This window comes from Ictalurus furcatus, chromosome 10 (genome assembly GCF_023375685.1).
Source record: "Ictalurus furcatus strain D&B chromosome 10, Billie_1.0, whole genome shotgun sequence".
NCBI lineage: Eukaryota > Metazoa > Chordata > Actinopteri > Siluriformes > Ictaluridae > Ictalurus > Ictalurus furcatus.
In genome coordinates this window covers 26218408-26246036 of record NC_071264.1, presented here as the reverse complement: position 1 = coordinate 26246036, position 27629 = coordinate 26218408, and the positions used below count along the sequence as shown (strand labels likewise).

Genomic DNA, 27629 nt, shown 5'->3' with positions numbered 1-27629 from the left:
TCCCCGTGTGACCCATTTCCCCACTGGGTGTTTGTCTGCCAAGCTGTGTCCAACACGGCAACGTTTTCAAGCGTCTATTAATATGTCACACACGCAGAGCTGCGCAACATCCACTTGATGTTTGGCTTCTCCAGTCCTTTCCAAAGAGAGAGCTATATATTTAGTTTGTCAGGCTAAATCCGGCAGCCATCTGTACTATAATCTGTGTTTGACGTAACCTTTTCTGGACATCTCTCCTCTGCTGGAGGAGATGACTTAACTCCACTTTTTTCGGATGTGTCACATTGTGTGTGAAGAGAGAGAGGGCGAGAGAGAGAGAGAGAGACCGTGAGCCACAAAACCCTGGATCTGGACTCGGAGCTAGGTGGTGGAAATCCCTTGTGTGCAATCCCGTGCATCAGTGAGTGTATGATTGGTCGGTTGCTGGGAGGGAAGGGAGTGGACCGGCCGTTCTCCAGACGGACAGAGGCAGCCCAGAGCGACCCACGGAGGAATTTGTTTACTTGTGGTGCAGCTTCAAATAACTGTGGCGTTTATACACCGAAGGACTGCTTTCCATTCCAGGCAGCTGTACAACACAAACAGGCCAAAGAGGAAGGCGTGGTGGAGTCGCAGCTCATATTTCCGTGGTTCAGTCATCATCAGATGGCATTGGACCATTTAACCAGGCAGAAATCCCCCAGGATGCATTGTACTAAAAAAAGTTTACACTTACAAACATCACAAAGAACCTGACAACTACAGTCTCAAATCGCTTTTGAAGCTATAGCAGCACAAATGCAAATATGTGAATTTGCCAAAGTGAAAGGAACCAGGACTTGCTTCTGATAGAGGTTACTTTGGTTCAGTCTGATTTTCTTTGACCTGTCGTGAATCCTGAGCCTCGGGTTTGTGATTTATTTGAAAACAAGGCGGCCTGTGGTCTGCTGTGTGATGATAATGCAGGGTAGTAATGTGCTGTTTGATTTATATTGTTAGGATGAAGGGGTATTTGTGGTAAAATCCTGTTTTTCTCTCTGCCTGATTATTATTTTTTTGTACTGCCGGTAGATTCTCTATATGCTGAGTTTTTTCAGAACATTTTGTGCAGAACGCAGATGCATGTACACTATACGGCCGAAAGATTTAGGATATCTGACTACCGCATGCATATGTGCTTGTTGATCTTCCCATTCCAGATTTACTCCCCCTTTACTGTGGGGATTCGTGATCATTCAGCTACACGAGCGTTACTGAGGTCAGACTCTGATGTTGCGTGAGGAGTTCTGGGGTGCAGTCGGTGTTCCAGGTGCAGTCAGGGCTCTGTGCAGGACACTCGAGTTCTTCCAGTCCAACCTTCACAAACCATGTGTTCATGGACCTCACTTTGTGCACAGGGGCATCGTCATGCTGGAACATGTTTGGGCCTCTTGGCTCCAGTGAAGGGAAATTGTAAAGTTACAGCAAACAAAGACGTTCTATACAATTGTGTGCTTCCAAGTTTGTGCCGATAGTTTGGGGAGGAATGGTAAATGGTCTGCACTTATATAGCGCTTTTTTAACCTTAGCGGTTCTACAAAGCGCTTTACACTGGTTCTCATTCACACACACACTCGCACATTAATGCAAGGCGCTAACTTGCCATCGGGAGCAACTTGGGGTTCAGTGTCTTTCCCAAGGACACTTCGGCATGTGGAGTCACGTGGGCCGGGAATCGAACCGCCGACCCTACGATTAGTGCACGACCCGCTCTACCACCTGAGCCACAGCCGCCCCAAGAACCACATGAGTGTTATGGTCAGGTGTACACCAACTTTTGGCCATATAGTGTAAATACAAGGCATTACACTTTAGCTCTCAACTCAAGTTGTCCACAGGCTAAGCCATTGCAGATGAGTGTTCGTCATAGGAGTATCCGTCGTTTATCTAAACGCACGTACTGTGACGTGTAGCTGTACGAGCCAAGATACGCATAAACCTAAAATTTCCAGCAACAGACCAGAAGCAAGTTTAAAACGAACAAATGCTCCACAGAACATAAGACAGAAGAGTGTTATTGCAGGGAAGAAAGTGCTGCTCGTTTTCTTCCAATAAGAACAAATGGTTTTAGCTGGAGCTGATGACATTTTTTTTTTTTGCTCGTCTCCCTTAGATGTATTACACTGGATGTAGTATTTTTAGCCACACACAGGAAATGCAGCGTCCTCGTCTTTTCAAAACGTTATTGTTTGCCCAGCGTTTGGCCCCGGTGTCTGTACATGCGGTTGTTGTTATTGTATGTCGTTATTCTTGCAAATCGAAGCCGCCGCAGCATTTACAACAATCGCCTTCTGTTCTTCTCTTCCCAGGCCTTTGGCAACGCGAAGACCGCCCACAATAACAACTCGAGCCGCTTCGGCAAGTTCATCCAAGTCAACTATCAGGAGAGCGGCACTGTCCGAGGGTAAGAGAGCGCTTTTGTGCTGCTGCTGGACCGCAGCCAACGTGACCTGTCACACTGAGCTAGGACTTTCATTTTCTAGCAGAATATTCGATGATTGATTTTTTTTTTTTTTTTTTTTTTATTTTAAAATACCCAAAACATTTATTAGTAGCGTAAAGAATATCAACAGGAATAGACACGAAAAGCCATTTCTAATGCTCAGGTTTTCTCCCGATCGCCACAGGAACAGGTGACGGTGTAAATAAGAAATAGGAGGAGCCTGACACTTTAATGCTCGTTTAATGCCAGGAAATTTTTCCAAATTTTAATCACGATTGTCCAATTAAACGTTCTCTAGAACCATACACTCGGACAGATCAGATACTTCCCTGATGATGACCCTGTGGCTCTCGGTCACCAGCACTGCTGACGCTTGACCTCAGCTCAAACTCTTAACGATAACTCCAGAAACCCACAACGTCTTTTTGTCGCCCGGGATATCGTTCATAAAGTGGACAGGAGTTGGGTGAAGGCGGCGATGAGAAATCATCTGTTGATAACCTTTTTGCGTATTTAGCTAGTTCATTAAGCTTTGTCTAGATTTGGCGAGAGGTGTGGTGTATCTCAAACACTAATGACTATCAGCCAGGCATTTGTCACTGTCACTCTGACTTCCTGTTTCAATAGGAAATACTCGGCGCTAAGAAGAAACATGAAGCACTCTGAGGGTGAAGCGTATAAATCATGTCTGCTCTGACTGGCCGAGCTCTTCGCGTTTTGTTAAAACCTCTGTTTAATCTATAAGTGTTTTACACACTGTACATGTTTAGACACACAAATATCCCTATTCTACCATTATTGGTGCATTAGCAAAGGGGTATCCAGCTAGCGTACACATTAGCCTGCAGTCCACGTAAAACCACTTCCTAATCAGCGTTCATACATCAGCAGCAGTCGTTTTTGTGCTGAATTACGCCGAGGTAAAAATAGACATCAAAAAGCAACTGCTTTTGATGTCTGGATCCTTTGATTGGCTTCCCAATCGGCAGGAAGAGAGGAGCGTGCAGTCGGGTTTCCTCCTGACGTTAGTAGCTCCATGTAAATGTACATAATGGTAACGAGCTGTCCTTACAGCTTCCTTTTTTCCGTTACGAAACCCCTATATTTCAGTACGTTTGTTCTAATTACAAATTGTGTATATACTAAAATATTAGGTGAATAGAGAACTGTTCGATATAATCTAACAAGAGAAATCTCAAGATCATTCTAATGAGGTATTTGTAGTACGTTACATGTTTAGCTTTTACACTTAATAACAGTCTACGAGTCTTTTGTCGGTAGGATTATCAGTTATACTTTCCAAGTGCGTCAGCCTTTAATAAAGCGCTCGTTAGAGGTGAAGTAGGATTCAAGAGTGAGAAGTTCCACTAGGATTTAGCTTTCCTTATTTCATTTCCTTATTTCATTCAGTAGTGGTCAGGTAAGGAATAAAACGGTGGCTAAGTGGTGATCATGTTTGCCTCGCGTCTCCAGGGTCGGGGGTTCGATTCCCACCTCCACACTGCGTGCACGGAGGTTGCATGTTCTCCCCGTGCTTCGGGGGTTTCCTCCGGGTACTCCGGTTTCCTCCCCCAGCCCAAAGACGTGTGTTGAAGGCTGATCGGCATTTCTAAATTCTATGTTAGCGTGTGTGAATGGGTGTGCGAGCGTGCCCTCTGATGGGTTTGCACCCCGTCCAGGGTGTCCGCCGCCTTGTACCCAGAGTTCCCTGGGATAGGCTCCAGGCTCCTCTACATGGGTGGATGTACGACTGGGTGGTGCGATGAGGCCGACATGAAGCATGATTGTTTTTCAGTAACCGCACGTCCCATGGTGTTTTATTCCTCTTGAACCACAGCAATTTGGCAACGATTACAATTTCCTTATTTATTAATAAACAGCCTATGTTTTCATCAGTTTATAGTTGCATTTAACATTGTGGAACATCCCCCTGAACAAATTACTTCCTGTTATCACTTATGTTATAACGGCTATAAACAGTCGTTCCCTCACCAGACATTTATTTATTTATTTATTTCAAAATCTGTGTTAAAGTTAGGGGAAAAGGCCCAGCTGGTCAAACTACTGAGAAACCAGAAAGTCTTTTATTTATCTTCTGTCACGACTGTTAGAAAGTTCTGACACTGGAGACTCGAGTTAAATGTCTCCTTCACCAGATCACCCATAATACATTCTTCTTTGTTAAATAACAATGCATTTTTTATCAAATAAAACAGAAGAAACTCCAGAGGTTTAATCATTTTTGACGAACAATGTACATAAAGCGTTGATTCTTAAAACTGTTTCAAACCTGATATAAATATTTAGTCATAAGTTGTTTTCTATCCCCTCTGTTCCAGAGCATATGTGGAGAAGTACCTGCTAGAGAAGTCTCGGCTTGTCTATCAGGAGCACAATGAAAGGTATTTATTTATTTATTTATTTATTTATTTATTTAGTATTTTGTGTCTCATGTCTCCAGCAGCGTGTGCTAGTGCTGAACACAATGCTTGTGTATTGGCTGTTGATTAACCTGCGTCACACTAAATAAATCCTGTATTTGGCTTCGGCTCTGACCCAGTGGCAGCGGAGTGAATAAATCCACTTTTGTGTTGAAAAGGTCACATGTGGGAACGATTTGCGCCACACAGGCTGCGCCGTCTAAGCCGCGTACACAGCCTCGCAGTCACACGTAGAGAACTCGCCCTCCGAGCAGCCCACGGCGAACGGAAACGCTAATCTCTCTGCTTTTAACCTTGATGGCGTATGAAGGATCCGGTGGTTTCTGAGCGCCAGACCATCATTTCCTGACAGAGTGGGCTTTCAGCTCCATGAAGGCTCACAGTCATTTGCTTTGTATAAGGTGTGATATGAAACGAGAAGAGACGCCTCGGGGATCAGCAATCGCTCACGGCTGTACACGGCTAATATAACGTTAACAACAACAAAAAATCAGCTGAACATTATTATTATTATTATTATTATTATTATTATTATTATTTTTGTGGTCTACAAGATTTCTTTCAGTTCAGCAATTTCCAACAAGAGTAATTCGCTAACGAACGACACGGTTTAAAAAAAAATATATATATATATATATATATATATATATATATATATATATATATATATATATATATATATATATATATATATATATATATATTATACATTTTTATATGTTTACAGTTGCATCTAATGTTGTGGAACGGCAACGAGAGAAGTTAGATCACGTTATCGCTTATGTTATAACAGATATATAAACCCTCAAGCCTCTCTTTTTTTAAAAAAAAATAAACATTTTTAACGTTAATAAGACTTTAAAAAATATATATTTAAAAAAAATCTTGTCATGTTACAGAGAAACCCGAAAGTGCGAAACTTACTTTAACAAACTCTTCATGCACTTTTTTTTAATCTGTAATATATTTTCTGTAGTTTTTTGTTCCATATGGCTTGTTTTTTCCGCACTTTACTGGTCAATAAGGGGTGTGTGTGTGGTCTATGCTAATGCATGATACATGGATGCACACTAGGTGTGAGAGATTTAGTGTGTGTGTGTATGCATTAATGCTGTCATGGTCACTTATTGAGACAGATCGCTGATCTCAGACTTCCACTGCTTAGTGTGGGGCTCCCTCCAGCTCCAGCTGCTTTGTGACCCTTGACCTCCAGCAGCATGCCCTGCTCACTGACCCTCTGCGGGGGGACATGACACACACACACACTCTCTCTCGCTCTCTCTCGATCAGCACCGTATGTCTGTACCAGTGGAAAACAGTGTTGCGTTTGTTGCTCCTGACTCCAGCTGGGTTTTTTCCTTACAGGAACTACCATGTGTTTTACTACCTGCTGGCAGGCGCGAGCGAGGAGGAGAGGACGGCGTTCCACCTCCTCAAGCCTGAAGAATACCATTACCTCAGTCAGGTAACCACACGCTCACCGGAGCCCTGAACGTCTGATTATTTCTGAAGTGTCAACTTGTGTGTGTGTGTGTGTGTGTGTGTGTGTGTGTGCATCAGTGTTCTGCTCACCGAAGCCCAAACTGGATGGAAGAGAAAAGCCGTGTGCAGAGGAAACTCATTCCATTGTTCGTGGTGTAGCCTCACATAGAAAAGCTAATCTCTTACACCATGCTTTCATTTCCCTAACACACCACTTTCTCTCTTCCGTGCGTGTGCTGTGCGTCGTTACCGTGTCCCACGTGTCCCCTTATACAACCGTGTGCTTGTAACAGTATGTACGTGTGTGTGTGTAGGGCTCATAATTTGTCATCGTGCGCCTGACTGTAAACTTTCTTGGCTGTCCTCCCATCACGTCTTCCTTTTTCTCTCTTTCTGTCCATATTTCCACCCAGTGTGGAGGTGTACATCATTCCTCCGAGATCACCATGCATCATACCAGACAAAGCCGAGGCTTTCTGTCTCTCCGTCGAGCCTCTTCCCTGTGTCTTAGTCCAGAAGACGAGGCGTAACGTCCCACTGTGCAGGGGGAACAGAAAATCGCTCCATTATCGACTGACCTTTTTGAACGGTCTATAAAGCAGGCAGAGTTTTTATTACCATCTAAATAACGTGATGTGGAACACGCATTTATTTAAGCATTTAAGGTACGATCTACCCCCAACCGATCTCTTCTTATTAACAGCGTTAAGTGCCATTAATACAGTCACGTGAGCACCAAAAAGGTGCGGTCGCTGGCATCACCTGTCGTAAAGGAAGCAGGTATGTTTGGTGGTAGTTGTTGTGTGATAGCAGAGTTGGCTGATGGGTAGGGACCGGCAAAATATACAGTGTTTTTAGTTTAGAATGTCAAATAGTGAATATAAAGTATTCAAAATATACTTTCTCTTATTAGTGCAGTGACGAACTTTAGTTTATACACTGAACACGTACTCAGAAACTAACCACACGCTCTCTTTCGCACACACACACACGTCTTACACAACCATGTGATGGTCACTTGGCAGCCCCAAAAGCTGGGGTGTGACTGCCAACAGGCCGTCTTTTCATGCCCCTCTCGCCCGTTTCTCCGCTTTCCGTTCCCTTTCAGACAGAATGCTGGCTTTCACGCTGCTCCTGTAAACATGTTTTCGCTCTCGCAGGATATATGTGGAAAATAATCACAAGAAGATTTATATCCGAGATTACCAGCTGTCAAAAGTAGCCAGAGCGTGCGTTAGTGGTACGTTAGACGTTTTTCCTGAGCACCGTCAAAGTTCCACTCTTTCTCAACTCTCGGATCAAGTGACACTCCTAGGAACGAGCAGAAATGTCGAGAATTTCACCAGTAATGCCCAGAATTCCAAGCACACGCTCCAACCTGGACGAGTTGCTTCAGTTTCTGTTTATTTAAAGAGTAGGCGTCGCAGTTTTTTTTTTTTTTAAAGTATCTGACGGTTATTTGTTAAGCCACTTGCACTGCACTCAGCCTGAACTTTACATTCACACCTGGTATGTAAGTGACAAGTGTGTGACATCTGTCCAATACACAAGTTCACAGCGTAAAGAACGTCAAACTGTACGATCTGAAAAACGTAGACATGTATGTAAAGCAGATTTATTCTTTACCCGAGTATAAAGAAAGGCTTCACAAATCTCAAAGCTCACGATGCAAATGATTGAGCTTTTCCCTGGCTACCAATCCAACTGAGCTTTATTTATAAGCAGCGTTTAACACGTTTGTAAAGAAACCAAACGGCCATCGTTTCGCAGAAGGATCGTCTTTTCATTTCAGTCGCAATGCAGATATGAACCGTGCGAATTTATTGCACGTGTGTGACAAGGTTCGCTTCAATAAAGTTCATTCAATAGTTTCATTACTTTCCAATATCTTAATCGATAAAAAGAATCTGATTTTGCGAACAAAATATACGAATTCACACCAACTGAGTCATGTGGTTGGATGTGAAGGAAGTTAGAAGAAACATTACAGGTGCTAACCAAGCTTCAGAACATTTCTTACAGAATAAGTCCTAGAAATAGTTCTGAATATCCAATATTTAAAAAAAAAAAATCACCGCGTACTTGTGATTTTGAAGTTATTTATATTTACGTTTAAAAGTTTGAGCACATTTAGGTTTTGGGTCAAGTATAATTTTTGATTACGATTCCGACTACTGGTATCATTCGGTCACCATGCTCGCTGACTCGTGCTCGTAAACGTGCTCCACGCGATACTATTATACTATAAGTAGAGATCCATGGGTTTTCCTGATAGATTTCCTGATATTTAAGCATTTTTCCATAATTGGATATCGTTTTTTTAATATCGAATCCACCGATAAATGTTTTGAGAATTGCGCACAGGTGAGCAGTGGTGTACGCAGGACAAATTTTACTTGCTTTGCTTTAGTTAATACACTTTATTTACCATAACAGCCATCATTGTACAAATGTGTTGCGTAAACGCTCGATATGTAGTTTAAGCAGCTTGACATTTTAGTAACAGTGCACTTTATTTATTTGCTATTTCTGCTCTGTACTTATCGGTGTATAAATAAGAGATGTTTCTTTGTTTTGTTATGTATGCATATCGGTTATCAGGCACATAAACATGCAAATAATCGCTATCTGTTATAAAACATCCGTATCGGTCGATCCCGAAGTGCTAATAAAGAGACGAGACGTAATTCCAGCGACCTGCTCTTCTCCACTACAGCTCTACTCGTCACTAATGCAGCCAGATAATGATTTAAAGTGTATGAACATGCACGGGTGCGCTGTTCATGACCGTTGTTTAAACCGGGAAAGCATAACCAGAGTTAAATATACTGTTCAGTGATGTCCTTGACTGATTATTGTGGTATCTCTATCAGTAAGTACCAAAAAAACACGTCACCGTGGGGGAGGATGGTATCGGTGCATCGCTGCTTTTGACACCAACATCATGTTGACTTTTACTTAACATTTATTCTCTCTTATTTTTCCATTCCTGCTTATTATTGTGTGTGTGTGTGTGTGTGTGTGTGTGTGTGTGTGTGTGTGTTTACTCCTCATTAAAATGAATGAGCGATATAGATGACTGAGCTTTTTAACAGATTTGTTATTTGTACAATCCCGTGTCATGCATGAGTCGAAGTTAAATGTCCCTTTACGCCTCACTAATATACCGCATGTAGAGAGTGTGGAATGTCTGAATGTTGCCTAACCTCGTGTACCTTACTTCCAGATGACAAAGAAACCACAGAAACCGCACTGGGAAAGTTACTATGAGAGCGAACTGGTCAGTATTTGTGTGTTAAACAGCGTGCGTGCGTGCGTGCGTGTTGGTGCTGTAGGGATGCGGATCGCTGGCTTCCTCACCCTCTTTTTTTTTTTTTTTTTCCATAGCTCTTGCTTTACACAAGAGACCGCCCTCATGCTGTGTGTGTTTGACTGGGATGTGATTTGGGTGTCCCCAAATCATTGCAAACTTAGTTAAGATTAAACAGCTGCTGTTGTGGGGGTTTTTTTTTGTTTTGTTTTTTTTGGTCACTGTGCTTCATAGAGACTCTTAAATAAAACCCCATGCGAAGCCCAAAACGAGTACACACAGTATACCTAGTGTATAAACCTGTCACCTGTGTATTTCTAGGTCAGATTCTAGGCTATCTGCTAGCAAACACTGGCCAGATTGAACAAGCGGTTGATAAGTAAGAGTACAAACACACTCGTATTTGCATTGGGAGCGGCTCCACTTGTTGACTTAGCCTCGCAGTAGCCACTTTGCCAGCCTTCTGAACCGTCCTGATTTGAGTCGAGTTGCTCCTGAGCTAGACCTTTGACCTCAGAATGAGTATCTTGGGCATTAAAGGTTAAACTCTGAGCTGCATGACAGCTTTTTTTTTTTTTTTTTGTGATAATTCTGTAAAAAAGTTCTCATGCACGAAATCAGTGACCAAAAAAAAAAAAAAAAAAGGGTTTGTGTTGGTGTGAGTTTACCTTTTGCTTGTTTTTAGTCATGCGGTAATTCCACACTTGTGAATGCAGACGCGATATGCTCATTTTGACCAGCAGTTAAAGTGATTCCATCACCCTCCTACCCCTCCAAGTTTCTTTTATGGTCTTGCGAAAGCTCGCTGTGCCCTTGAGTGAGTAAGGAATGTTATTAATATCAGTGGAAATAAGGACCCTGGTGAATTTCTGCTCCGTGCCAAAATATTAATCCTCTGAATGCAAGCAATTCCGTAATAGCTGTCATGCCACTTCGAGCTTAAACCATAAAACGCCTTCCTATAGCTCCGAGTTTGTTGTGCTTGGAAAGCGCAGTGACGGTTAACATGAGGAATTACCCCTTCTGCAGTTTCTACGCTGGAAACGTGAACGCTAACAGGCTGGATCCTGGTCTCGGCGTGGCACTGATTTATGTTTCAGAGCTATTTGCCTTTCCGTCGCTCCGGTATGCCGTAATTATAGGATCAATGGCCGAGGTGGGAGATGAAGGAGACGCCGTCTCATTACTTAAATGGTAAATGGCGCACTTTTATATAGCGCTTTTAACCAAAGCGGTTTACACTGTGTCTCATTCACCCATTCACACACACACACTCACACACCAATGGTAGCAGAGCTGCCATGCAAGGCGCTAACATGCCATCGAGAGCAACTTGGGGTTCAGTGTCTTGCCCAAGGACACTCCGGCATGTGGAGTCACGTGGGCTGGAAGTTGTGTACGTGCGCTCGTGTTTGAGTCTCTCGATGCCAGCTCAAAGATTCTACTGTCAGTGACAGTTTTCCTCAAGCACAACACACTCTCCCTGGGAGTCTCAATACCTCCCACACTTTTTAACTATCAAGCCCGGGAGGAAAGGGAGCACTAACAGACATCCAAAAAGCGGTGTATCTTTATGACTAATCCGAACCTAACAAGTGTAAGAGACCGCACCAATCTCCATTCAGTGACTCCTACAGACTTGAGTTTCTGTTACGTCTGGTCTCAGAGCCATTACGTTTTAAACCCCGTTAAACATGTGCTACGTCTAAAATGGCCCTGAATTTATTCTCCTTTCTTGTTTAGATGACCTGCTCCTTTGCTGTAGGCCCAGCATGCAGTACACCGCTGCTCCGCTCCATTTCATTCAATCTATTAAGTAATAAATTGCTGCTTCCCTTATTGCCTTTGCACATGAGCCAGATTTCCCACTAAAGCACACTAAATTTTCCACTACATGGGCAGAACAAACATATGCTACTATTCACCAGGCTCCTTATTTCCAACCGGGAAATTGCCTGGTTTAACTAGATTTCACAGTGACAGCGTTTCGAGTCGCCCGGCTTGACTCAGCAGCTTCGCATTCACAAGTGCGATTATTACTGTTTATCGCTGGGTGATGTATATCAGTAGTGGAGTTTCCGTCCTTCTGTTTTTATGCAAATATTTAATTTGAGCCTAAATCCTGTCTCTCCAAGGCTGTGTGGCATCATCTCACTGCCTCTCTTGATAATATTCTGGTAACCGTGCTGGATGTAGATATTCGTACTTCACAGCAGGTCTAAATCACTGGTGGTTTTGTGAAAACATTTGGACGGAAACTCTTTGCGTATTGGTGTGGGAGGCCCTGCTGGACACGCGAATGCAGCGTACACGTTGTGCATGCTTGAGTCGGATGCAGCGGTGTGTAGTGAAATGGAGGTGTGGCGTGTAATTGCACCTTCGGGGAGACCTCACTTTGCGGTGAAGAGTTTTAATGGACGGTGACTCTCTGCTTCTTGAAACCAGCAGGACTGCTTCACAGTGGAAGGAGAGGATCTGAAGCACGACTTTGAGCGTCTACAGCTGGCCATGGAGATGGTGGGGTTCCTGCCGGCCACACGAAAACAGTGAGTCGCTCACAATACTCTCTGTAGTGAACGTTCGCATACGGATTTGAACGATCTAACTGGTTGTCCTTTTCGTTTCCTTTCCTCGCAGAATCTTTTCTCTGCTGTCAGCCATCCTTCATTTAGGCAACATCCGATATAAGAAGAAGACGTACCGGGATGACTCCATCGATATCTGCAATCCTGAAGTTCTGCCCATCGTCTCAGAGCTGCTGGAGGTATAAAGTCTGAGCATCCTCGCTCATGTTTTATACTGTATATGTACATGTGTTTGTAGAGTCAGTTTTACAGCATCCAGGTGAAATTATCCGCTCAAGCAAGAGTGAGACTTTGCCATATATCACCTACTTGCAGTGTGCAGTTTACCAGAATCCGTTTCTGCACATAGAAACACACTCTCTCTCTCACACACACACACACACACATACTCACTCAGTCAGTGCTGTGCTGGTTCTAAAGTTTCATTAAGGTTGACCCCGGAATGGAGAGCTATCACTCACTCACTCACTCTCTCACTCACACACACACTCGTGCTTATTTCAGGATGTAGTCGAAGCTGACTGTCTTTCAGGCGTCTCAGAATTATCGGCTCTCGAGTCAGACTCTGCAAAGATTCACAATAACCCGAACACGCACACTGCACAGCTTTCAGAATTGCTGAAGCGCTCACGCTGCACCACTTTAATCACTCGATCGTCTGTTCTGCAAAGAGAACTACTGGAGGAATAGCGCAAAACAAACACCCCGGGGGGGGGGAAGGTCTGAAAATGATTTCACAAGGAATTGTAAATGTAATATGTTCTTGATCAGAATGTTGATCTGAAAAACTTGGCCAGATGCATTGCAATATTGGGAGTATTTTATTTTTTATTTTATCATTTTTTTTCAAAAACTTTTGAAATAAGATTGTAATGTTCTGGAAAAGCGTTTTTTTAAACATTACAGAAAGTGAAATTTTTGTTTTTTGAGCCGTGGCAGGAGTGAACGCGAGCGAGCTCTGTCCTAAATACAGACACTACAGATATATAGCCGTTGTTCTCTGCTGGAAATGTTCTTAAATGACCTCAGAATCTAGTCAGCGTTGACCATTTTGTTGAAAAGGAGATGCTGAATGTTAACCTAGCTCTTTGTTTTTTATTATTATGTTAAATCAAAGCCCTGGCGCCTTCTTGAAAACACAGGGTTGTTTCTTGCTGTAAGCGGTAATTTAGGGCCTCCGGACCACCAGGGGGCCCCGTGATTTATTTAAAAAAATTATCAAATAAGGATAAATAAAGCAGCCGTTACTATCGTTTGGCGAGAATCTATAAGGCAGAATAGAAAATGCAATTTACCTAACTAAATTTGGTAACTAACTCTAAAGAAGATTACATAGAAGCAGCGATCATGAAGTGTTGATATTTATCTGGTGCTAGGGAACACGCACAAAAAAGAGGAGAAACTGACCTAAAACACCCGAAAGAACTTAACGTCAATATATCAGAGTTATTCAGTTTTATCCACTGTCCTGCTTCCTCTTGTAGAAAAAGCTTAGTGGCTGATTATCTAGTTAGTGTATAGAGTTAAATATGTTAACAGGCTAACACACATTAAGCTGACCGTTCGTTACTACTAGCTCTGACTCATCTGCGTTGACCGTTGACTCAGCTAAGATTATGAAGTATTGATTCTGTTCGTTCTTGTTTATTAAGTAATATGATTGGTGTGGATTGCGGGCCCTGAGTAAGTTAAACAGAAGTGCATTACTTCCATTTTCTATGTAGTTCTGTGGTTTTCATGCACCATGAAGTTGAAAGAGAGGCAACGCATGATTTCCTCACAAATGATTTCCTGTGAAAAAGCAGACCGTCATAAGAGGAACGTAATACGGATATAGAGCTTCGTTTATACAAATCTTTCCATAGAATTCTTGAAAACTCTTGAAAAACGATTCGTTTCACATATTTACTGACCCAACACCTGTTATTAAGCTTCCACTGTGAAACTGTTCCTGTTCTTTCTCAGTTCAGAGAAACGTGTCGGTTCTCGTGCCGGTTAATTCGCCCCCGTACGCTACAAATGCACTCCGTAAAGATACGAAGGAGAACACCTGGAGTGTTTTAAAACTGACTTGATGTCGTTTAGTAACAGATGGAGTTCAGATCACATTTGAAGGAGCCGCTGAAGCAGCAATTCAGAACACTGCAGGGTTGAAATTATAACCTCGCTGACAGTCAAATCTCCCTCCTTGGGCATTTCGGGAGGTCATAGTGCTTTTTGCAAGTCAGTGGAAGGGTGTGTTTTGGGACCTGTGATGTGATAATTAAACCTGAGTTCATAAAATGTAATGCCAAAAATGTGCTCACTAGCAGCTTGTGTATCTCACTGTAGAATATATTTCAATATAGCTATTGGAAGGAAGTTCTCATGTGCACTATCTCACTACATGTGTGAGGTCAAGAGGCTGACCTTTTTGTCTGAATGTAAAGGTGTTCAACATCAGCTGCCTTTAAACGGTTTGGCAGTTGTGGCAAAGTGTTTTCGAAAGTATCAAATAGTCACCCACTTGTTCACGGGACGTTACGGCTGGCTGCCAGTTTAACATGAATTGGCCCGGAAGTGAAAGATGCTGGTTCTGCAAAAAGGAGCAAGACTACAAATGCTCCTTTCTGTAAATCAAAAATCCAGTATCTCAGAATATTAGAATAAAGGTTTTATAATACAGAAATGTCGCGGTGTCGCATTCCTAGTGTCAAGCCACTCGTGAACCAGAGACAACATCGGAAGCATCTTACCCGGGCTAAGGAGAAAAAGAACTGGACCGTTGCTCAGTGGTCCAAGGTCTTCTTTTCAGATGAAAGTAAATGTTGCGTTTCATTTGGAAATCAAGGTCCCAGAGTCTGGAGGAAGAGTGGAGAGGAACAGAATCCAAGTTGCTTGAAGTCCAGTGTGAAGTTTCCGCAGTCAGTGATGATTTGGGTTGCCATGTCATCTGCCGGTGTTGGTCCACTGTGTTTTCTCAAGTGGAGAGTCGATGCAGCGTCTACCAGGAGATTTTAGAGAACTTCATGCTTCCGCCTGCTGACAAGCTTTATGGAGACGCTGATTTCCTTTTCCAGCAGGACTCTACACCTGCCCACGGTGCCAAAACTACTAGTAACTGGTTTGCTGACCGTGGCGTTACTGTGCTTGACTGGCCAGCCGACTCGCCTGACCTGAACCCCATAGAGAATCTATGAGAGACACCAGACCCAACAATACAGACGAGCTGAAGGCCGCTATCAAAGCGACCTGGACTTCCAGAACACCTCAGCAGTGCCACAGGCTGATCGCCTGCATGCCACACCACATCGATGCAGTAATTCGTGCAAAAGGATTAAAGCCCTGACCGAGTATCAGTGTATAAATTAACATACTTTTCACAAGGTCGACATTTCTGTATTATAAATTCTTTATTAAAATATTCTGATATACTGGATTTTTGATGTCCATGAACTGTAAGCCGTAATCATCAAGATTAAAACAAAAAAGGCTTCAGATATTTCACTTTGTGTAATGAATCTAGAATATATGAAAGTTCCACTTTTTGAATTAAGTTATGGAAAAAATCTAACTTTTCCACGCTATTCAAATTTTTTGAGATGTACCTGTACATCACTTTTTCACAGGTCCTGCAGTGAATTTGTAAACAGAGTTGTAAACAAGGTCTCATGGTGAATGAACTGAATTACACCTGGATAACTGTCATGCTCTGCATTCCAGGTGAAAGAGGAGATGTTATTCGAAGCCCTGACGACGCGGAAGACGGTGACGGTGGGAGAAAAGCTCATCGTGCCCTACAAACTGGCCGAGGTGAGGACCGAACGAGCGCAGACTTTTATTTATTTCACACTCCTGAATCTTCCTCGTTCTTCAGCCGAGACAGAAAATTCCACACTTGGCAGTTTTTCCAGTCCTTTCTCATCTGTAACACAGCCAAGCTCGGATTCGCCGTATATTCGCATCAGAATCCGATCTCTCAGCGTGCGCCAAATGCAGCTCTCGGTCCTTATTTAGGAATTCTCCGTTTCGTGATGAAACTCCGTCGCGAGCAGCCGTGACCGTGACTTTTACACACAGCTGCTGAAGTGGATTTGAGGCGTAACAGAGTTATTTAAACTATCATTCTAAGAGAACAGCAATTATTCCTGATTTCTGACAGCAAGATTAGACTGACAGTACGGACTTGAGGAGGAGTGCGTAATTATGAGGACGTCTGCGTAATGCGCAGCAATAACCTCCTCGAGGTGCTTGAGTGACGCGGCTCTAATGCTTCAGAATATATACAGAGATGACGGAATGCTTACACAAGGACAACTTTCCATACAAATGAATAATAAGCGAAGAGTGGAGAGTGTATACGAGTTGTGTAAAAGGTCCCACCTCCCACTGTTTAGACACGTCGCGGTCTCGGTGTACGCAAGTCTGCTGTTTTACTGTAAATTGTAGAGAAGTTCTTTACAGAAGTAATCCTATCCTGTGTGCCGCCTTTTATTTTCTGACTTTTTCCTGAGGTTGAAATAACAGTCGGTGATTAAGTTTTTGCTGTAAGAGATGAAGATGCAAAGACTCTCCGTCCATTAGCAAGAACCAACCATGTAAGCTTTTATATACAGTATACCACACTGCAACTAAAGATGAATATGGTATTGTATTGTATACGACAGAGTACTGCTGAATTCTCAGAACTGATTAATCCGAAGATGTCGATTCACGCTCCGTTAACAGCAGCTCTGACACAATAGCTGCAAAACAATATGCCTTATTGTTTCCATAGTAACGATAATAAGTTACATAAGGATTTGAGTTGTAGACGTGCCACAAAAACTGAAAAAAATGGTTTCCAGTCTCCAGTGTCGGCACTTTTTCAGACACGGGAAAGACTTTTAGGTCACATGACGAGCGGTGTGAGGGGCTGGTGAGGGAACGACTGTTTATAGCCGTTAATGTAAGTGATGACAGGAACTACCTTGTTCGACAGACATTTCACAACATTAACTGTAACTAAAAACTGGATCAAAACATAATAATAAAAAAAATCACAATCTTTGGCTAACTGCTGTGGTATATAAGGAGTAAAACACTTCAGGAAGGGCTGTTCTCGGAAAATTAATAACTTAATTGCGCTTTGCACCCGGCTGCATCACACCATCCCATCAGTGATTGATTATTTTCTTACATCGGTATACACCCAAGCGCTTTATTCCTTATGAAGCACTGCAGCAGAATGATTTCGATAACCTCAGCGTTGTTTGGCTTTAGATTCGGACCCGAGATATTCGCTTCGAACGGATTCAAACCATTTTCATTGGTGCCACCTTTAAAAATAAACAAAAGTCACAGCTACTGGTGATATTCCAGCTGATGTAGGCCCACACACACACACACACACACACACACACACACACACAGAGACAGGATCACAGATGGCCGACTTCCTGCCTGATGCACACTTTCCATCAGGAACCCGACACCAGGGCTATTAAACACTCTTTAATGGACGCAAGCTTCTTTTAGCTCGGATCCTAAACCAGCTCTTCTAATAAGCGCTTCCTCTTAATAGCAGTGTATCTTGTAGCGTAAGGATTGTGCTTTACAGTAAGCAATAATAAAAGCAATAATAATAAGAGATTGTAATAAATTGTGCATGCACTAAGTGGGCACCTTGTGGATGATTGACGAAGCGTAATTGTATAAACGATGTCACATGCAAATGATAAAGTGAGGTTTTAAATGTGTTTTTGCCACGTTTATGAATAACTCCTTTAGTAAAAACCAGTTAAAGGGGGTGAGATGAAACGAAATACTGTTCAAAATACTTTATAAACGCGTTATAAGCAAGATGACATGATTGTGGGGGTTTTTATTTATTTATTTATTTTAAAGATACAGAAGAACAATGTGGACATAAAACCAAATGGCTTAAACAGTATAATTTGATAAGTGGACATCTAAAAATCAATTTCCTTAATATAATCTCAAAGAGCAGTCTATATTTACTGAAATATATCTGATTTCTGATGGATGATGGATAAGTTAATTGGAGAAAGGTGGCAATTTGGGAAAGCCATAGGTTTATCAGTGAGGTCTGAGGAATTGACCATAAAAGTAAAATGGGTTAAAAAAATAAATAAATGTATGTTCTAGGAGATCATCATAAAGTACCTTCCAGTTAGCTATTAAGTAAATATAGTTGAGGACAAAACTTTAATTGTGTATTAAAGATTTCTTGGATTATAGAATGAACAGTTATCCAAAAAACGAAAAACACGCCCTTGCGTGACATTTAAAACATGGATGCATTTTATTATTATTATTTTAGGCAAATAGATTTTTAAAAACCCCAAAACACCAGGTTTAAATCTTTTAAGTCTTCACATCAGACTAGATAAAGAGGACAGATGTTCATTTCTTACAAAAGTACTTTCTTTGTTGCTGTTCAATCTCTGTCAGACCCGACGAGTCCAAGGAGTTTAATCTGCGCTGAATATCTAACATGGTGACCTTTTACCATTGTAAAATAATGGGCACGAATGGGTTTAACCAAATTTAATCCCTGCCCTTCGGGTTTATTCATTTGCACACGCAATTGCTGTTCCAGAAGTCTTTCAGGTTTCAGTGATTCACGTTGCAGGTGCTAAATAAACTTATTTGCATGTCATTTCACATGAAGCCCGGAATTGCATACTCATTAAAGCAAATATGCAAAACAGATTATTGTTATTTTTTTGTTCATTTGAAAGACCGAAAGTCGAATCTTAGTTTTTCTGCAGGTTTTATCAGGTTCTTATGTGGGTTTTTTTTTTTTGCGGGGGGATTTGCACCTATTTAGCAGGCCTTAGTGTTGCTGCTGTAGTGACCGTTGACTAAACCCACAGTTTTTGCATTGCCTCACTTTCAGGGAAACGAGCACAGGCAGAAGTTCTGTGCAAGTAGTTTACATAAATCTAATCCCAGACTACCGCGGCCGTGTGCTCAGACCAGATTAGATTGGCAGAAGTTGTGCCATGTTGAAGAGCATTAAAGTGCCTAATGATGTTAATCATGCCTCAGGGAAGTGCACAGACATGATGGATCACATCCAATCCCTACTTTACATTAACCTTTTTTCACAGTGACTTAAGCGTTTGTACGCTCTCCGTTTTTTTTTTTTTTTTTGGTTTTTTTTTTGGTTTTTTTAACATTTTAAAATTATTATTATTATTATTATTATTATTATTATTATTATTATTAATTTTATTTTTTTTCATTAGCATGACCAGTTTAGTTAAACTTAAGGGTAATTCTAAGACGAAAATACAGTCACATTAATAAGAGTGGCATCAGACATGATCAAATCAGTGATGTGGGACTTGAAAGTTATGTAGATTTTACACTAAAGCAAGTGGGCCGTTCCTGTGCGGTTACTGTCTGGCTAATGTCTCATCACAGGTTGCTCATTATCCATCGGATTTAGTTTGCTTAGCATCTTACCTCTGAAAAAATGCTACATGGAATCGTTTAAAGGTTCGACTTTAAACTGTCAGGATACCGTACACCTGAGTACATACGTGAGACCGACATTCTCACTAGTTACAGCGTAGCTCCCTGTATACTTTATGTAACTATAGAGTTATTACATAATAGGAAATTTTCTATAAAATACTATAGGAAAATTTCACCCCCAATAATTTGCGTATTAATCTTTATAATTAACTCGAACGGTGTCCGTGATTTTATTTTGAAAAGTGTCGACTTTGTTGTTTCAGCTTCTTCAATTGACGTCACTCTAACCGAGCTTTATTGCTTCAGTCTGTCCAGCTCGTTCTCTTCCTCATCTGTAAACACAGCGCAAACGGATCCGCTTCCAACGCTTCACCTTTCATGCTCATATCGCTGTCGACACCATCACACTCGTCATCGGTTGATTCTCTGCTGTAACTCGACACAGCTGTGTAGTGCAGCCACAACTTCCAGTCAAGCGCTTGCTCCAACTTCTCCACTGCTTGAATGTTGGATTTCTCAGTCATGTGATGCTGAATGTTGTTGGAAAATGGTGAACGAGAAAGGAAGCTCGTGCTCTTTTGTTTTTAGGACCAAGCATACATAGAGGAGCCAGTGTAACACCATGTGACACTGTGTCCCCAAATGACTAAACAAAGAAACGTCATGTCTCCAATCACATACTTATGTAATTATTCTAGACTGTTCTCGAGTCCTAACACCAACCGGTTTTCCTGTTACAGTGAGGGTTTAAACCAATTAAACCTGCCGAAAGGTCTGTTTTGAGGACTAGACTTCTGGATTTTCTAAATTAGCAAACACTTGTAAGGATGTACGGATCGAGTTTTTCGATTTGAGACTCAGCCCGATGACTATCACGCCCGCTGTAGAAAGCTTTAGAGTTCATCAGTCTGTTTAACGTTACGACAGAGATGTTTTGGCTCTGACATGCCATCTAGTGGACGTCAGGTTTAATCCTCTAGCTGGACACAAGATACGCAAGCGAGTACGCGAGCAAAGCCGCTCGTGTAGCTGCTGCGCACGCACATGTACGTACACATGGTGAAAGCGAAGTATATTAGCGCTTTAAGTGCTCTAGCGATAACAATATCAATATCTGGCCGAGACCGGCACATCACAAATATTTCAGTATAAACACACAAAATTTGTTTCAGGATAAACGGTTTGCTTTAATATAACGTTGGAAAAGATATCTTTCAGTGAGACTCGGTCAGTGTGTACACAGGTCTATAAGGTTCGATCCCAAAATACATCCATTTCATCTCAAATTGACCACAACAAAGCAGCAGCGTCTCTGGGCGTTTTCAGACAGTCCTTGGGAACATGTGCTTGGTATGAACGTTTTACTGCAGTGTCTCCAGCCCAGGACGAGGCAGACTTCATTCTCATCACACACACTTTTGCTTGTGGGGTTTAAAAAAAAAAGAAAAAAAAAAGGTTTTTTTTTTTTAAAGGTTTTAATCTCTGTCCGTTGTTGTGTTTTAGGCTGGAACTGTGCGTGACTCCATGGCTAAATCTCTGTACAGCGCTCTGTTTGACTGGATCGTGTTCAGAATCAATCACGCCCTGCTCAACAACCGTGAGCTGGAGGAGGCGACCAAGGTGAGAGAGATTTCATTCAGATGATGTAGGGAGAGAAAGTAGAAGAATAACTAGGAGCTCTGTCAGGCATATCCCAGCTCTAATGGATTATGATCTGGATTCATCTGGTGGGGATTTGCTGGGTCATTTTGTGGTTCTCTCTGCCGGGTAGTGCTGCTTTAATTTGTAAATTATAGATGCAGGCATTATGTAATGGATATTTTCAGGCACAGAGTAACCAGAGTACTTTTGCCGTCTCCCATACCCCCGTCCCCCCACCCGCCATAAACACTTTAACTGTCTCCATTCATCCTCAGATCTTATCCATCGGCGTCCTCGACATCTTCGGCTTCGAAGACTACGAGAACAACAGCTTTGAACAGTTCTGCATCAACTTCGCCAACGAGAGACTGCAGCATTACTTCAACCAGCACATCTTTAAGCTGGAGCAGGTGAAAGCTAAGATCCAAACCGCAGTCTTTCTCAACATCTGCGCTACCTGCTCACGGCTCGACATTACAGACCAGTAACAGATTTATTGCCAGTAATTACAGCTCGAGTTGTTTTGACTGCACACAGATTGAAAATAACGGTTTACACGCTACTCGAGTTAATAGCACCACCGCAAACTCCGGCTAAATCATTTATTGAAATATTTTACTGGTGCGTCATCAGGTAAAGAGGGAATAACTTCTCATTCAGGATTTATAATATATCTGAACAGTATTCTCACTTCTAATTAAATCAGTAAAAATGAACTAAAGCAGTACTCAGTTTTCCAATGTATGTATAATTGATAAATTCATATTAATGTGGATATTTCCAGACATTGTTAAATCATATCTTTATTAGCTTTGCCCACCAGGAAAGGGAATGCTGTAGCGTGCTGCCCAGTCCTATGTCTCGGATGCCTAGAAACCTGTCACTTGCATAAAAATGGTAGCTAACATAATATTATAAAGTGTGGTGAGGTAATTAGCGTGTTTTGTCTTTACCCCAGCATTGTTATTATTTTTCCTGGGTTAATCTTGATCCTTTTCAGAGCACACTCCCAACAAATAGTCAACAAGTCATCGGTTATTTGGCTATGAGCTGCGCTCACACACAAAGCAATTAGAGTCTGGATAGCAGCTGCTATTTTTCTCTATAGCACATTTGCCTCAGGCCTCCGGGGTTGGGGGTTCGATTCCCGCCTCTGGCAAACGTGTGCATAGTGTGCATGCTCTCTTCATGCTTTGGGGGTTACCTCCCTCCATCCAAAGACATGCGTTGTAGTCTGATTGTCATCTCTAAATTGTCCATAGCGTGTGTGTATGTGATTGTGCCCTGCGATGTGTTGGCACCTCATCCAGGGTGTCCCCAGCCTCGTGCACCGAGTCCACTGGGATGTGCTCCGGGCTCCCTGTGACCCTGTGTAGGATAAGCAGTACAGAAACTCGATGGATAGATTGATGTTTAACCGCAAAGTGACTGCATGACATGCTAGCAGGAGAGGTATATGGGGTGTGAATACTCACGCAAGGCACCGTGTAAGCCAGCGTACTTCAGGTATGGGTCAGTTTTAAGTAAACAGGATGTTTTTTCAGGCTCTCAACAGATAAATATGTCGTTGTTTTCTCAGAACAGCTTTGGGTGGTGATTAGGTGGAAAAAAAACGCTGAAGTATTACTTTATGTTCTGTGGCAAATTACTTTTCACCACATCTCATATGTGGCAAACGGTTTACATGGTGGTTCGCCTTTATTACAGGGCTTGTTCTGGTAAATAAACCAGTCTCACACAAAGACGCTTTAAATAAAAGAAAAAGAAAAGCTCTATTGTGGCTCTCTAGATCACCACTCGTTTGATGAACTCGTGTTTGCCTGAGGTACCTACAGCCCCCACATCTCTTCATTTTAATCACCAGCTGTCAGAGTGGTGCCTTTGTGACTCACCTTTTAAAGCCTGTGTTCGGTTCAGGCTTTTATTTAGATCGAGAAAGGACACACGTTACTGTCACAAGCCGATAGCACTTCCCCACATCGGTTTGCTCTCGTGCAGCGAACAGATATTCAAATTGTATTGTGAATTCATATTATATATGTGGAATATCATGGAACAGTTCATTTTTTTCTGTAATTTAATTCAAAAAGTGGAACTTTCAAATATTCTAGATTCATTACACATAAAGTGAAATATTTGAAGCCTTCTATTGTTTAATCTTGATGATTACGGCTTACAGCTCATGGACATCAAAAATCCAGTATCTCAGAATATTTTAATAAAGAATTTATAATGCAGAAATGTCGACCTTGTGAAAAGTATGTTAATTTATACACTGATACTCGGTCAGGGCTTTAATCCTTTTGTACGAACTACTGCATCGATGCGGCGTGACATGCAGGCGATGCCACACCGCAGTGTTCTGGAAGCCCAGGTCGCTTTGATAGCGGCCTTCAGCTCGTCTGTATTGTTGGGTCTGGTGTCTCTCATAGATTCTCTATGGGGTTCAGGTCAGGCGAGTCGGCTGGCCAGTCAAGCACAGTAACTCCACGGTCAGCAACCCAGTTACTAGTAGTTTTGGCACTGTGGGCAGGTGTAGAGTCCTGCTGGAAAAGGAAATCAGCGTCTCCATAAAGCTCGTCAGCAGACGGAAGCATGAAGTTCTCTAAAATCTCCTGGTAGACGCTGCATCGACTCTCCACTTGAGAAAACACACTGGACCAACACCAGCAGATGACATGGCAACCCAAATCATCACTGACTGTGGAAACTTCACACTGGACTTCAAGCAACTTGGATTCTGTTCCTCTCCACTCTTCCTCCAGACTCTGGAACCTTGATTTCCAAATGAAACGCAACATTAACTTTCATCTTCCCCGTGATTTTGGTCGTGTACTGAACCAGACTGGGAGATTAAAGGCTCAGGAAACCTTTGCAGGTGTTTTGAGTTAATTAGCTATTTAGAGTCTTCTCAGGTCCACATTTCTGTATTATAAATTCTTTAATCGAATATTTTGGGATACTGGACTTTTGATGTCCATGAGCTGTAAGCCGTAATCATGAAGATTAAAACCAAAAAAGGCTCGAAATATTTCACTTTATATGTTATGAATCTAGAATATATGAAAGTTCCACTTTTTGAATTAAATTACAGAAAAAAAGAACTTTTCCACGATATTAATTTTATTTATATATATATATATATATATATATATATATATATATATATATATATATATATATATATATATATATATATATTCACGATTATATATACATTGCTTATGAATATGTTACTTTAGTAATTTGGAGTGTATAATTTCTTATGCACTGGAAGGGACTAAAATGTGAACACAAGCCAGAGTGGAAGTGAAACTCCCAGGAACATAGGATGAAGCTGTCTGTAGGAACAAGATGTTACTGCAATTCCTGGAACATTTTCTGGAAAGCTCACAGAAGCCGATATTTAACCTGGAAGACTCTATACGTTTTCATTACAACATTAGGAAAGTCTGAAAGGGTGGGTAATGTGATTTGAAAAAATTCAAATAATTGCAATATTTCCCTGATGCTTGCTGTTTAGGGTTGTTAAGAAACGGAGAGAAAAATAGTGCAGTAGCGTTGTATTCAAAATATAAATATATTAAATAAAAAAATCCAGAAATCGTGAGTTTGAATCGCGACGATGCTACCAATACTGCAAAGCTCCAACTAAACTCAGCACTTATACTGACCAGTGTTATTACAGATCATCTTTAAGGAAAAATGTTTCAATCTGTTCATTTTTAAGTGTACTTCACTACTAAAGCACCCTTCGTTTTGGACTAAACGAGCCTCGCACCGCTACTCCGGAGACAGCGGAGTGCGTCTTTTAGCATCTGAAGTGCGGTGTGCCCGTTAAAGTGCCAGATCAGATTCGCCTCGCCTCACTGATTGCTTCCGTTATTCGATCAGGCAGCAGAAATCACCACTGGCAGTCCACAAAAGAGCAGCTCACTTATGTAAGGTGCCATCTTATTTCGAGCCACAGACAGCTGGCATCGAAGGTGAGGGATCTGATTGCGATTAGATTAGATTACACTAATGCGCTGCTTTTACACTTCTAATACAAAGACACATTTAGGACTTGGCAATTGCAAATCGCATTACATTAAAGGAGTGTTTTCCCAGAAAAAGCACGAGTTTAGTCTATTTGTAGTCTAATGAGAGTAAGGCTGGTTTCATACTTGGCACGATTTGCTCAGGATTGATATTTGGGGAGAGCGTTATCATCTCAGGTTCGTTTGTCTTCACGCAGGCGAAATCGTAAATTGATTGCAGTCTGTTTGTTTGTTTTTTTACACCATGTGCTATGCTGTGTGGAAAAATCTTTGCAAAATAAAAGATAATATCCATGTATTATTCTGATTAACGTTTGTCTAATCGATGCATTCTTTAGTGAGAGCCCGCTTACCTTTCCCTGGTATGTAGCAGTGGGTTGGACAAGGCATTGAAGTCTAAGTGGCCCGCTTACAGAATGTGTATGATGGTCTGAGAAAACCTAGAGAAGCGATTTCCTCATACGGTGAACCACATGACTTATGATCGAGTTGTTACATGACCTAGCAGAATGGACATAAGCCTAAGCCTCGGTTTATAATCAGATGCTGCTTTTCCTGCACTTCATATCATCATCAAAGCAAAGAAGAGCGCTTACACGCAGTGCACAAGCAGGAAAGCGTTTTCAAATGTTTAAATGACCTAATAAAGACAAGACGAGAAATTTAGGCAACAGAACTGACCGAATGAATCGGCGATTATTCCCTCACCGATCTTCGCGTTAGATATCCGTAGAGTAAAGAGACGACAATGAGGCTCGTGTTTAAACGCTTGAGTGGCTTTTGTCTCAGGGGATGAGGCAAACTCTTGTGGATGATGCTGATAATCAAAGCAAGAGCGCATTTCCCCATCGCAGGCTTACAATTCTTTCAAATTAGGCATCAATGTTGTTGTGTGGTTTTTTTATTTATTTATTTTTTTATTGTTTAATCAGTAGATTAGGTTATAAATGTATTAGTAGGCAGGGCGTCTTTCTCCTCTTTCACTTTTAGAAATAAAAGTGATTTAAAACGTTAGAACTTTGTGTGGTTGAGACTCAAAAAGACGCAGTAGAGAAACGTACCACACGAGCGTCTGTAATTTTTCACGTATACACTTTACACTCGTAAAGTGTCGAACTGTTGCCACAAACTTCCCTTCACTGGAACCAAGAGGTCCAGACCTGTTCCAGCAGGGCAGTGCCCTTGTGCACAAAGCGAGTTCCATGAAGACATGGTTTGTGTAGAAGAACTCGAGTGTTCTGCACAGAGCCCTGACCTCAACCCCACTGAACACGTACCCCACGCCTCCACACCCAATATCAGTGTCGAACCTTTTGTGGCTAAATAAAACAATCTCCACAGCCACGCTCCAAAAATCCAGTGGAAAGCCTTCCCAGAAAAGTGGAGGTTATTATAACCGCAAAGTGAGACTAAATCTACAGTGCACTGTAATGAGGTTTTCAAGAAGCACATATGGGTGTGATGGTCAGGTGTCCCTGTAATTCTTTTGGCCACATGGTGTGTGTGTGTGTGGTGTGTGTATAGTAGAAAAATAAACTGACCATGTGTAGGGTTTTTCCAGGCCACCACGCCTTTTTTTTTTTTTTTTAAGTTATTTTTTTATTTTATTTTTTTGAGGCTGACTCGCCTCAGCTGTTTAACATTCTTTGCTTTGTTTATCTAGAATGTTTTCGGTTTTATCTTAAGACCACGACATGCCTCCGCACTCCATTGTGAAAGAGGACGACGTAACCTAACAAGTTCAACCAATCGCATTACTCACTGCCCAAAGTAAACCTCAGATGGTCATTATTCTGTGCAAACGCACGCCCTGAACGAGTATCCATGTGCATTGTGTATATAAACCGTATAGTTTGGAGACATTTGGTGTTAAACAAGTGTCAGTTGTTATAGTCGTCTCATACATGAGTTCTTGCATTCATGGCCAGTTTAGGACAAGTTTATTTGAATGTCCTTGGAAGGGGAAAAGTGCGCTCATGGCGCACCACCCATTTGTTCCTAGACAAACACTTGGGCATGTGATATTCTCTGCCAAGTTCCACACTTTAATTGCCCTAAGACATGAAAAATAGTGGATTCAAGTGTCCGGGTCGAGTCGGCGTCCGAGTGTGTGATGAACTCAAAGGTTATGAGCTTTTTCCTCTTTGCAGAGGTTTAAACATCACGCTCATACTTTTACCTCAGGATGTAGCATGCCTAGACGAT

The 27629-nt window shown here is 41.8% G+C and overlaps 1 protein-coding gene across 6 annotated transcripts in view; it reads left to right on the top strand.

Annotated features, from left to right (window-relative positions):
• The window catches only part of myo9aa (myosin IXAa), a 122683-nt gene that overhangs the window by 57021 nt on the left and 38033 nt on the right, over positions 1-27629 (top strand). For 3 of the 6 annotated variants that reach the window (XM_053634981.1, XM_053634976.1, XM_053634980.1), the window contains exons 3-11: positions 2328-2422; positions 4801-4863; positions 6268-6367; positions 9611-9664; positions 12140-12240; positions 12332-12458; positions 15982-16071; positions 21247-21363; positions 21660-21794. In XM_053634981.1, coding sequence (XP_053490956.1) covers positions 2328-2422; positions 4801-4863; positions 6268-6367; positions 9611-9664; positions 12140-12240; positions 12332-12458; positions 15982-16071; positions 21247-21363; positions 21660-21794 — 882 coding nt within the window. The remainder of the gene's footprint in view (positions 1-2327; positions 2423-4800; positions 4864-6267; positions 6368-9610; positions 9665-12139; positions 12241-12331; positions 12459-15981; positions 16072-21246; positions 21364-21659; positions 21795-27629) is intronic. The other 3 variants (XM_053634977.1, XM_053634978.1, XM_053634979.1) reach the window with 3 other exon arrangements.